The sequence below is a fragment of the Rattus norvegicus genome, chromosome 1 (assembly GCF_036323735.1).
Source record: "Rattus norvegicus strain BN/NHsdMcwi chromosome 1, GRCr8, whole genome shotgun sequence".
NCBI classification, from domain to species: domain Eukaryota; kingdom Metazoa; phylum Chordata; class Mammalia; order Rodentia; family Muridae; genus Rattus; species Rattus norvegicus.
In genome coordinates this window covers 246,015,607-246,028,185 of record NC_086019.1, presented here as the reverse complement: position 1 = coordinate 246,028,185, position 12,579 = coordinate 246,015,607, and the positions used below count along the sequence as shown (strand labels likewise).

Here is a 12,579-nt window from a genome sequence, read left to right as displayed (position 1 = left end):
AGGTTGAAAAAATTCAAATGGGGTAAGTTATCTGTAAACCCTCAAAAAATACCGCAAGCTCTGCTGTTGTTGGTATTGCTGGGTTTCATTAATATTTTGCTCATGTGTGGTAAGTTAGGTGAAATTCCAATTATACCCAGTGATATCTTGTATTTCCTATATAGTGACATACTTCTACAAAATGAACAACAATGTTGCTGGACACTGTTTCAATGATATTAATAAAAACAAAAGTCTTAGATCCTTGCCGATGTGATGGGCTATCATTTGACCCAACACATGTTATAATTGCTACTCCTCACAAAGGACAGTACTGGCTTTTACTTTTAGCTTTGTTTTGGCTGTTGTTTTTGAGATGAGCTCTTACTGTGTCCTTCAGGCCAATTTAGGGATCTTCCTGCCTCAGCCTCCCACATAAATGGCACTAAGGTACCACTACCACACCCAGTTGTGTCGGTTTTGAAGACCAACTAGAAATACCTATCTAGTATTCCTGACCATATCTTTGAGCTTTGGGAATTACATTACAAAGACAGGCATCGTCCTCCAAGTGTATGATTAATTATTATGCTGATTATCTTGTAAAATAATGACAAAATATCATTCATCTTTAGATAGAAAACTTTTGGAATATCCAATTCTGAATAACAAATCCTTTATTTTCCAACATTAGCTAACTCTTTAATTCTTAGTAATACTGACAGAGTAAAGAGTCAACTGGGGTCAGGAGTGCCGGTGCAGGCCCTTATACCTAACACTGGGAGGCAGAGGCAAATAGATCTCTGTGATTTGGAGAACTTATCTAAACACGCGAGCGCACACACACACACACACACACACAGTCAAATAGAGGTAGGAAGTTAGTGAACAAGCAACTTAAATTTCACTCTTCAGTGGAACTCTCTATTGATACTATTTTAAAAGGTCACTACAGTGAAAAACAGAATATAGAAACTGTTAAGATGCGAACCTTACATATTTGAAAGTTTAATAACTACTTTAGAATTAAAGTTCTCCGCAGCATGTTTTGGATAATAAATAATGATTTTTTTTCCTCGTGAGTAAGAGAGGTTTAAATACCATTTGACTGAGCTAAAGTTAGTAAGACAAATATTCCTTTTTTAGCTCTGGAACTCAAGTAAGAATGTTTTATAAAACTGTATTACATTTATCTTACTTTGTTTGCTTAGAGATAGGGTCTCCCATATCCCAGGTGGCTTTGAACTCGCTATGCAGCTAAGGCTAGCCTTGAACTCTCTGGTCTTCCTGCTTCCATCCTTCTCTAAGTGCAGGGACTACAAAAGTGTGTCACACCTACTTGTTTTAATTTTTCAAATATGTACTTTTTATTCAGACCTCTATTTATTTATAATTTATTTTAAATGTAGGATTGCTCTGTCTGCCTGTACACCTACATGCTTGAAGATGGCATCAGATCCCTTTATAGATGGTTATGAGCTATCATGTGATTGCTGAGAACTGAACTTAGACCCTGAGCAGTCAGTGTACTTAACCGTTGAGCCATCTCACCAGCCCTCAAATGTGTGGTTTAAAAAAAATTATTTTTACTTTATGTATGTGAGTGTTTTTCCTGCATGTGTATATGTGCACCATGTGTGTGCTTACTGCCTCCAGGGGCCAGAATAAAGTCTGAAATCTCCTGAAACTGAGGTTACAGACGCTTGTGAGCCACCATGTGGGTATTAGGAACCAAATCCAAGTCCTTTGCAGAAACAGCAAGTAACTCTTACCTGGTGAGTCATCTCTCTGACCCCTCATACATGTAGTTTTTAATCTTCAGATTTACCCAAATCAGGCTGTAAAGCCTAACCTAAAATTACAGTGCACACCATTAGCCCCAGCACTCAGGAGGCAGAGTGCTTGAGGCCATCTTGGTCTATATGAGTTTCAGGCCAGCCAAACTACACAGTAAGACTATACATTTAATTTAAAAGAAAAAGCTTCGAAAGAATGAAGAAATTAGAGTAGAAGCTGCCTAAAGAATAGAAAAAGTTGAAAGACATAATCTATAGTTGTACCCTGAATGTCAGAGGTCAAGGTACTAGCTAAATTATTACCAGAGGCTAATTCCCACCTACCTATCATTTATTCTTCCCAGCAAGCTTTTCTCTCTATAACCTCTTCACATTTATTCTCTAGCAGCAGCTCCCATTAGCAATCATGCGTCCATGCCTCCCAGTTTCCATCTTCTTCTCACTACCTGAGTAAGAACAGTGTAGAGCAATTAGCTTTGTTATATTTCTTAATCTAAAGCCTGCTTCCTCCTTCCCACCCCACCTCCAAAAGCTGTTAAAGTTCTTGAACACATTTTTTTTTCAGGGACAATAAGAAAAGAATTGCTTCTAGTTAACTGAAGTCTGGATGAAACCAAATTTGGAAATTTGATGGATGGGGCACCTGTATATTACAGTATTTGAGGAAATAAAAGGAAACAGTAGCCAAATGATGGTGGTGGTGCCTTTAATCCCAGCATTCTGGAGGCAGAGGCAAGTAGATGGATCTCTGAGTTCCAGGCCAGCCTGGTCTACAAAGCAAGTTCCAGGACAGACAGGGCTACACAGGGAAATCCTGTCTTGGGATGGGAGTGTGGGTGGGGTGAGGGGTGGAGAAAGGAAAGAAGGGAGAAGGGGAGGGGAATAATTTGATTTAAAAATTATCAAGTTCATGCAGGTCCCTCAACACCTGGAGTGGGGGCTGTCCCTGAATTTGGTGCCTGCCTGTGGATCCTGTTTCCCTAACTGGGTCACTTGTCTTGCCTCAGTGAGGAAGCACTTGCCTACCTGCAGTGACTGATGTACGTGAGGGTAAGGGTGCTGGGAGAGGAATGGGGGGGTGATACGGGAGGCTCCCCCTTCTCGGAGGAGACTGGGAGGGGGATGGGGGGAAAAGCTGCAAGAGCAGGAGACTGGGAGGAGAGGGGTGCTGATATTATGATATAAAGTGAATTAGAAATTAATTTTTTAAAACTATCATGTTCAGTTCCAAATTTTAACTGTTTTAATCTATGTGGGGTTAGGGGAAGGCAGATCTTTTTTTAACACACAAAAAAATATCCAACATGAAATTCGAATTAAAAAGGAATTGAAAAGCCAAATTCAGGGGTAAGTTAAATACAAGATGATCAAGTTCGCTCTAAAGTAGCTAGCTTGGTTTCCTAAGGTGAACTTGTCTTAATTGCAGGAAAGAGTTTGCTGAAAAACCAGACAGTCACATGGTTTTCCCCCACTTAGCCACAAAAATGAGTTCAAGAAAGGCTAAAGCAGCAAATTTCAGTGGGATATGAGCCATGGTCTGTGCAGAACTTCAGAAGGGAGGAAGTTAACAGGCTTCTTGAGCCTCTGTAAAAACAGTACAAAATGCTGCTGCATCAGGGAACCCAGGAAGATTTTACAAGCTAAAGCTTTTCTTAAAACAGACAAACACAGCCTAAGCAGCATAAATAGCACTCTTCCCATTAATTAAAAGAAAGCTGAGATGAACTGCGCAGACATGAATATTGAAGCTTGTAAAATGCTGTATTTTGGATTTCTTGGTCTGTTCTCTCTTGCTCTCTAACAATAAGCAGATCAGACCAAGCTTTAAATCAAAGAAGTACCATGAGATATAAATGTGAGTGCTGTATTATCATTCAGTTACCACCCAGGGAGCCCATCAGTCGTCTAAGTGAAACACAAGCATTTCCAGTGATTACCATTCATGAACCACCACGATCAGGACAGTGGAGCTATGGTACAAGTTTGTTAACATTCAGATTCTGGGAGATTCCTTCTACACTCTACTGAATCCAGAAATCTTCACTTAGGAACAAAGCAATTCACTCTTGATAACTCTCACTCCAAGTAATTTTAAAAATTTAAATCTAAGAACCACTGAAGGATCTGAGATGACTCAGTCTCAAAACTATCCTTTGCCCTCCACACATGCTCCGTGACATTTACATGAACACAAAATAAATACCTTGGTTTTGTTTTCTTTAAAAGTCAGTCAGTGGTGACAGAAAGCATAGGACCTGAGTTCACATACCCAACACCCCAGTGATGGGCATGGGCATGGGCAAGCAAGATAGACTCTGTGACTCCCTGGCCATTCAGTCTACCCAAGAGTGACCCCGAGAGACCATGTCTTTTTTTTTTTTTGGTTCTTTTTTTCGGAGCTGGGGACCGAACCCAGGGCCTTGCGCTTCCTAGGTAAGCGCTCTACCACTGAGCTAAATCCCCAGTCCCGAGAGACCATGTCTTAAACAAGCAAAATAATAATAATGTGGAGAAGGATAGAAGAAGACATCTGACACCAACCTCCTGGACTCCACAAGCAGGTGCATGAGCAAGTGAATTCACACACACACACACACACACACACACACACACACACACACACACACACACATCTCTACCCACTCACCCCCACAGACAAAAGAGAAAGGAATCTCAGCAGTAAGTCCCAAGCAGCTCTCTAAGAGCACCATCTGGGATGGCTTTTCATGGAGCTAAAGAGTAGCTGAGAACCTGGGAGGAACAGCAGCCTCAGAAAAAACTTCTCTTTGCCTTTCTGAATACATTAGAGACGGTAACAGATGCACTGCCTCAAAGTTTCCAAATGTTTCTGCTCTTTCCCTAAAACTTCCCATGACAACACAGTATCAAAAGTGTAAGTAAGCCAAGTTTAAAATTTAGCTTAATTTTATAATTAAGCTAAAAATTTGCTTTACCTGTCTATATTATGTTCCCTTAAAAAAGATAAAAATATTTTAATCTTTTTCAACATTCCTTCCTTTCTAGTTCCTTCTTCGATTTTTTTTAAAGTTAATCTTCATTTCACTCTATAAGAATCCATCTAATTGCACACAGAAGTGCATTTATACAAACTGTAATGCTTCCCAAGCAATACAAAAACTACCCTAGTCCTTCTTCTCCATTAAGTTGGTTAGGTTTCAGAGATTCTATTTCTCTACAACATAAGAAATTACAGTAGAAAAAACCAGATCTAAAGTGAAGATGGTTGCAAATGTCTGTGATTTCAGCGCTAGAGAAGATCTGCAACTTAGGCTGCACAAGTTGCTGATTCACGCCGTCTACGTCTATGAAACAGCGGATAGCTGGTGTTTAACATGATTATGCCAAGGTAGGCATTACAAAACAAAAACAAATCTCACATCTTCGACAGAGAGTTCAGAGCCGAAGGGAGTGGTTCCTGGCATACCTCTGGCAACCTTTCTATTTTAAAGATGGAAGGAAAAGAAAGAACCCAGCTGGACAGTGGTAGTGGATGGCTTTAATGTCAGCGCTCGGGGCAGAGGCAGGTAGACCTCTGTGAATTCAAAGGCAGCTTGGTCTACAGGGTAAGTTCCAGTACAGTCAGGGGTATAGTGGGAAACCCTGTCTAGAAAAAACAAAACCAGCATTTTTCAGATCCTTTTTAACTCAGTTCATATCTATAATATTTAGTAAATATTTGAAGTCTATTACTGTATGTGCAAAATGAAGTCATTTGTGTTTGAAAGCAAGAGTTTGTTTGAAAGACCCACAAAAAATAGCTTAAAGTTACTTGATTTTTAAGGAACAGAAAATGGGGGCTCAGCAGTTAAGAGCACTTGATAGCTTTGTTTCTATTTTTTTTATTTTTATGTACATAAGTGTTACATCTACATGTATATATGTGCACCATGAACCGTATTTATGCTCAGTGCCTGCAGAGGCCAGAAGAGATTGTTGGACCCCCTGACCTGGAGATAATTGTGAGTCATCATGTGAGTGCTAGGAATTGAACCTAGTTTTCTGGAAGGTCAGCCAGTGCTTTTAACCACTGAACCATTCCTCTAGCCCCAAGAATTCTTACAGCAGACTCAAGTTTAGTTCCCAGAACCCACATGACGGCTTCACAGCTAACTAGAACTCCAATTCCATGTGATCAGCACTTTACTGTCTTACAACTTGTACACGTCATGGCGCCCACGTAGTGCACATACTTCTATACAGGCAAAACACTCATCCACATAAAACAAAATAAACATACCTTGAAAAGTAAAGAAGGGTGGATGGGCACAGATTCTTGAAATCTTTGAAGAACAAAGCCCAATTGACACTAAACAAGGTTTTCATTCCTTTAAGATTGTCACTGTGGCTCACGCCTATAATCTCAGTAACCCGTGAGGCTGAAATAGGAGGAGTACCTGAGTTCAAGGCCAGCCTTGGCTACATACTGAGTTCTAGTACTACGAACTGCAGAGTGAGACCCTGCCAACAGATGGATGGGGGGGGGGGCGTAATTAGACAATAACAAACAAATACTGGACCTGGTAGTACAGCCGTGTAGGAAGTAGACATAAGGGAACTAGGTATTGGGGGTTGGTCTGATGCTGTGTAGACAAAGGTTAAATTCTGAACCCCAAGATCTGGCTGCCCACAGATGAGAGAATTCTCATGTACACTGGCCTTTGTTGTGTAAATCTTTCTCCTCGATTTAGAGTTAATTGGTTAATAGAAGGCTAGAGCCTGTGATTGGGCAGTAGAAAGAGAAAGACAGAACTTGAGGAACAAGTGAGGGGAGAAGAAGAAAGGAGGCAGAGAGAGAAGGAGGCCATGATGAGAGGAGAGGGACCATGCGCCCATGGCCAGGAAAAGTGCATCCTGAGGACAAGCTGATAAAAGAGTGAAAAGGCCATCCAGAGGAGACTCAAACAGCAATGGACATACAATGGACATATGGCTGGGATGTAAATTACACTAGCTTAAAACCCACCCAATCTAGGTTTACTGCTTATAAAAAAAATACCAAGATTTTGTCTTTCATACAGGCTAGCTAGAGTAAATAATTCACTTTACAGAATTAAAACAAATTCTTTGAGACCATCCTCATTTACATAGCAATTTCCAAGGTAGCCTAAGGCCCTATATAAAAATTAATTATTTTAAAAATAAAAAAATTTAAAAATGCTTTTATTTTTTGCTGCTGAGTGGTTTACACAGAGGAGGTAGTGGCTTAATATACACATTGCCATAAAATTCTCCCCACCATTGAAATAAAACAAGGATGAAGCTTTTTTGTTTGCTTTGCTTTTTTGAATCAAGGTCTCAGGCTGTGTCAAGTTGGCCTCTAATTCACAGCAATCCTCCTGCCTCAGTTTTCCCAGTGCTGGGAAAACTGGCATGCCCACCATGAAGGTACTTTTGAAACATTGGTTATAGAATTTGTCTAGCTAAGGGAAAAAGTAGTAAAAGGTAAAAAAGAGAAACAGAGAGGATGAAGAGATTCTTAGGGGTTGAGAAATCATGACCAAGGCAACTCTTATAAAGGACAACATTTATTTGAGGCTGGCTTACAGGTTCAGAGGTTCAGCCCATTATCGTCAAGGCAGGAAGTATGACGCCATCCAGGCAGGCAAAGTGCTGGAGGAGCTGCGAGGTCTACATCTTGTTCCAAAGGCAGTCAGGAAAAGACTGACATTAGGCAGCTGGAGGAGGGTCTCCTGTGACCACAGTGACACCCTTCCTCCAACAAGGCCACACCTCCTAATGGTGTACTCCCCGGGCCAAGCATATGCAAACCATCATGAAGAGGTAGGATAGAACAGGTCAAACAAGTAGCAACAATGCAAAGAGAGACCGGCAATTAGGAATCCAGACCTCTAACCCACTGAGCGGCCGTCTTTAAACAGTGAGCTTCTTCATCGAGAGATCAAGGAGGAGAATAAGAACCCACTGAAAAGCAAGCTGATCCCAAAGGTACCCCTCAGCAGGAACTGCAGCTGACAACTGCACGCAGACAATAACAACAACAATAAATAATTTTTGAGTTGCTAGGACTACGGGTACTTACTGATTATTTTACTTAAGGATTGAAAATTCGGTCACAATTACACAAACCAGAAAACAGTAAAGGAGACGTGAAAGTGGGCAATGTAACCCAGTTTGAATGGGTTACTCAGACCAGTGTTAGATGCTGCACCTCAGAGACTAATGTCACAGTATCTGCCTTTAAAATGGTCAAAATGCAGCTAAGGTTTTGACTAAATACCAAGGGGGAAAATGTTCCTCACTTTGCTCTATCCAAAACAAAGGAAGCCATGATGCCTAGAACCTTGACATGCATCTTGGCAAGCATACACCCACATGTACCCTCACTCGCTCAATCAATTAATTAATGTAAAAACTTCAGAAATGTAAAAAAGAAGTTAGCTTTCAAGTGCCTACATTTTGGGGATTTGTTTGTTCATATTTATACCTAGTTATTTGGGACAGGGAGCTGGCTCAGCCCAGAAATCATGCCCCACGAGTATGAGGGCATGACTTCATAGCCCAGGACTACACATAAAGGTTGGGTAGCTGTGGACGCCTGCCTGTAATCCCCACAGTTGGGAAGCTGAGATAGGGAGCTCCCAGACCAGGCTAGCTAGTCACAGCAGCCATATGAGTGGGCTCTGGGCTCACTAGGAGACCCTGCCTCAATATAGTAAAGTAAAGGGTGATTGTGGAAGACAATGCACACACATGTGAACATGCAAAGACACAAAATACATACCACACACACATATATACACAGCAGAAAAGGAAAAACCAGCTCTCTGATATATGAATAATATAATCATATGAGCAAATAAAAGGTTAAAGAAAGTTCAAAATCTGATGGAAATGTCTGTCTGCAGCGAATAGGATGGAAGCTAGCCTAGATTTGTTCACGAACTGCAGTATAGATCTACGTATCTCTTTTCCTCTACTAGCCGAATCAGAGACAACACAGTCTAAACCTTGTCTATTCTCAGTGCCTGGCACCAAGCAAGCACTCAGAGTACACTGGGTGTATTGGTGATCTCCAAAGCCCTTTCAGGTCTAAAGCTGCCTGACCTCAAAACTTGACCGAGATAAATATAGTTCAATAAAATGCTACAAGGTGTCAAAACGCATATGCTAAAGGCACTCTGAGGCCTTGTATAATGAATGCTGTCACTGAAAGATTTAAGAATAGTTTTGCAAGTGGTTCATACCTGTAATCCTAGCACTTAAGAGACTGGGGCAAGAAAATCAGAAGTTTGAGACCTGCCTGAGTCACAGTGAGTTCCAGACCAACCTGGGCTATCCTGTTAACCATCTCAAAAAAAAAAAAAAAAAAAAAAAAGCAACTAAAGTAAAAGAACAACAGCAATATAACTAAATATATTTTTGCAAATACAGGCACAAATATAGATCTTGTTTCTACATATTTAGCCCCCATAATCTAATATAAACTTTTAGGATTTTTCCATTCTTGATTTAAGAAACTTTATATTTGTAAATTTATATAAGTAGGAAGAATAGGGTATACTAAAATAGAAAGATGAGTAAGAAACACCTACTACAATATAAAATGCACCTCACTGTGTGCAAACAGGCACACTAACTATGTGACTTTCTAAACCAGAAATGCTGGGGACTGCTGGGGCTGGGACTGTGGCTCCATGTGTAAAGGGGCTTGCCTGTGTGCATGAGGCGCTGGATTTGATTCCCAGCATAGTATACACCAGACTTGCTAACTAAAGCCTCCGGTCCTAGAGAGTAGTGACAAGATAGGAAGATCAAGGTGGATCTTGGTCAGCTACCTAGGCAAGTCAAGGCTCACCTAGGGCCACAATAATGCTATGTTAAATGAGTTTCTAGTACTTCAGGTTATAGTTTAAAAATCTCTGAAAAGAATAAAAATAAGAAAAACTGTGAAAGATAAGATTTTACAAATTGGAGATATTTTATTTGCCTAGAGATAAACAACAACAACAAAAACCCAGAGTCAAAAATCTACATGACAAGATATTTGCTTTTGAGGAATGTGCAGTGTTCTGCCACAACTTCCCTTCCCTAGTAAGCCAGAAAAGCCTCATCTGGAATATGCAAAGTCCGGCATCAGAATTCAATTTCAAGAATGTTAAATCACAGATAAAACATCAGTAAAAATTAAAGCTCCCCAGCAATAGAGTGGGGCTGAGGAAAATTCCCAACTGAGGCAGAGTGGGAGGGGGTTTTAAGGCTAGCCTCAACTGCATTAGCAGGACCAACTTGATGGGATATGGGGGAAAATGAAGTCTTTCCAGATAATTACAGTGTTCTAGCAATCCATACCCACAAAATACATGTTCTCAAATGTAAAAACTCACGTGAAAGTGTCTCAAATCCCACCCCCAAAACACACACACACACACACACACACACACACACACACCCCACACGAAGTTGCTGAGGATGTAACTACATAGGCGGGCTACTTGCCTTGTGGTCCCTCGGTTCAACTAACAACGGGGCTGTGGGGGGGAGGGTTGTGAAATTGATGAAGAGTGATGAAGCCTATCTGAGATAAGGAAAAGAGGGATTTTCTCATTCCCTAGAGTGCTACAGTAATCTGAGCTAAACGACTGGGATCTGATTCTAAGCACTAACTTAACTGCCTGCCTGTTTTGCTTTGTTTAAAGACAAGATATTGCTATGTAGCCCAGGCTGATCTACTAGTAGATCTACTAAAAGGTTATGTAGCCCAGGCTGCCCTGAACCTCACGGCAGTCTTCCTGCCTCATCCTTCTATAGCAGTACTGGTATTCAAAGTGTGAACCCCCGACAAGCAATGAGTTTTAGTAAAAGCAACTGAAACAAACACTATATCAGCACTTAGGAAGCAGGAACAAGCAGATCTCTGTGAGTTCGAGACCAGCCCACAAAAATCAAAAAAGGAAAAGAAAAAAATCATTTCTGAACTTAAGAATTCCCAAACTAGGCCAGCAAAATAGCTCAGTGAGTAAAGGCACTTTCCACTAGACTTGATGACCTGAGTTGACTCGCCTGTATCCAGAGGGTGGGAGTTGTTTGACTTCCACGCAAGGATACACGCACACGCACACACACAAACCCCCGACACAAAATAAGTAAAATGTAGTTAAAATTTTTAAAAAGTCACGAATCCCCAAACTAATGGAATGGGCTTAGATTCCAAGCAAATGAACTTCGCAGACTTCTACAACACACCTGTAGGAATATACTGCCGCCCGCCCAGTCCAAATCCTAGTAATACAATTAAATAATAATAATAATAATAGTAGTAATAATAATAATAATAATAATAATAATAATAATAATGTAATAGGGCGGTGGTTATCTGATGTTCCAGATGAACAAACTGTATAGCATTAGGAGTTTGGTCAGACCTGGAAGCACAACGCTTCCTGGGGACTGAGTAACATCAAGATTGGCTCCAGGCCCGTAGCTCACAAAGCCATCCGGTCCCCCTTCCCAAGCGACAGATCAAAGCTGAGTCCCGACGGTCCCGAAGGCAGCCCGTTCCCGGCCCCGCCCAAGCCCCTCGCGCGGCCAGTGCGATACCTGGCGAAGAAATCCGCGAAGCCACCGCTCCGTCGAGCCCGAACCGTGGTGCCCCCGGGGCCCTGCTCTGCCGCTGGCAAGGGTGCGGACTGCCCCGCCGAGGGCAGGAGGTCGCCAGCGCTCTGACGGCGGCTCACCTCGAACGTGTTCCGAGAGCCGAAGCGGGCGTCGGGGAGGCCGAGGCTGGACTCCGCGCTCCCAACGTCCCTCCCGGCAGAGGTGGTAGCTGTGGGGTCCGGGTCGTCCGTGTCCCCGGCCGCCAGGCAGCAGCTCCGCAGCGGGTCCTCGAGCGGCGCGGCCCAGTCGTCCAGGCCACCCGCACCGTCCACGCCCTCGTCCGCGGGCTCCGCCAGGCAGGGACGGCCGCAGGTTCGGCGGCGACGCGCCTCCTCTGGGCCGCGACGGTCCTGGAGCAGCAAAAAGCCCGAGTCTCCGTTGGTCATGCCTGAGCCGCGCGCCGCGGGGACCGCCGCCGCCTCCGCTTCCACCCCGCCGAGCCCCGGCTGCAGCGGGCCCGCAGCCGCCGCGAGGTACCGCTGCAGGAGCTGCCGCGGCGGCGGCGCCTCCTCCTCTCCAGCCTCCCCGGGCGGCTCGGCGGCGACGGCGCCTCCGCTAAAGCCGCCGGTGGCCGGGACGGTCTTCCCGTCCTGACCCATGGGCCCCGGGACTGGGAGCAGCTCGGCGTTCCTTCCCGAGCAGGCTCCGGCATCCTCGGGACCCATCATCTGAGGCGGCGGGGGACGCGTCCGCGGCCACGGCCGCCGCAACGTTCCCGGACCCACCCCTCCCACCCCGCGGCTGGGGCAGTTGCGGGAGGCCGGGCACGCGCTGGGATCGCGCACGCGCACCAGCGGGGCCGGGCCTGCCGCGACCCGGCGCGTCCCCGAACCATAGAGACGGCAGCTAGAGCGACCCGGGAGGACAGTCTGGGATCCGCCAGCCAGCCGGGTGACAGTGCTTAGCCTTAGGGTGGGCAAGGCTCATTTCTCCTGAAACACATCACTTGACGGCGATCTGTTTGTGAGAGCAGACTAACGAAGTTAGTTTAAGTCCTCCTATCTTGACAGTTTTTACCTTCTCTAACAACAGTGAAGAACTCTTGGAACCGTTCAGGTCTTCATTGTCCCCATGACAGCCCCTTTACCTACCTTTTTCACTTAGTCTTTCACGTTTACCAAAGTCTTATCTCCCACCACTTTTTAACGCGTTGGTTGTCATGTCACCT

General features: G+C 43.7%; 1 protein-coding gene across 5 annotated transcripts in view; it reads right to left on the bottom strand.

Annotated features, from left to right (window-relative positions):
* Tbc1d12 (TBC1 domain family, member 12) overlaps positions 1 to 12,201 on the bottom strand; it is an 82,257-nt gene extending 70,056 nt beyond the window's left edge. Inside the window, exon 1 of one of the 5 annotated variants that reach the window (XR_005492272.2) lies at positions 11,355 to 12,201. Coding sequence is in view for 2 of the 5 variants with exons in the window: in XM_006231335.5 (XP_006231397.1) it covers positions 11,355 to 12,079 (725 nt within the window). In the remaining 3 variants the exon portion in view is untranslated. Of the gene's footprint in view, positions 1 to 2,099; positions 2,224 to 11,354 lie in introns of those variants that run through there. The other 4 variants (XM_006231335.5, NM_001377114.1, XM_039090978.2 and 1 more) reach the window with 4 other exon arrangements.
* Positions 12,202 to 12,579: the final 378 nt, after the last annotated feature.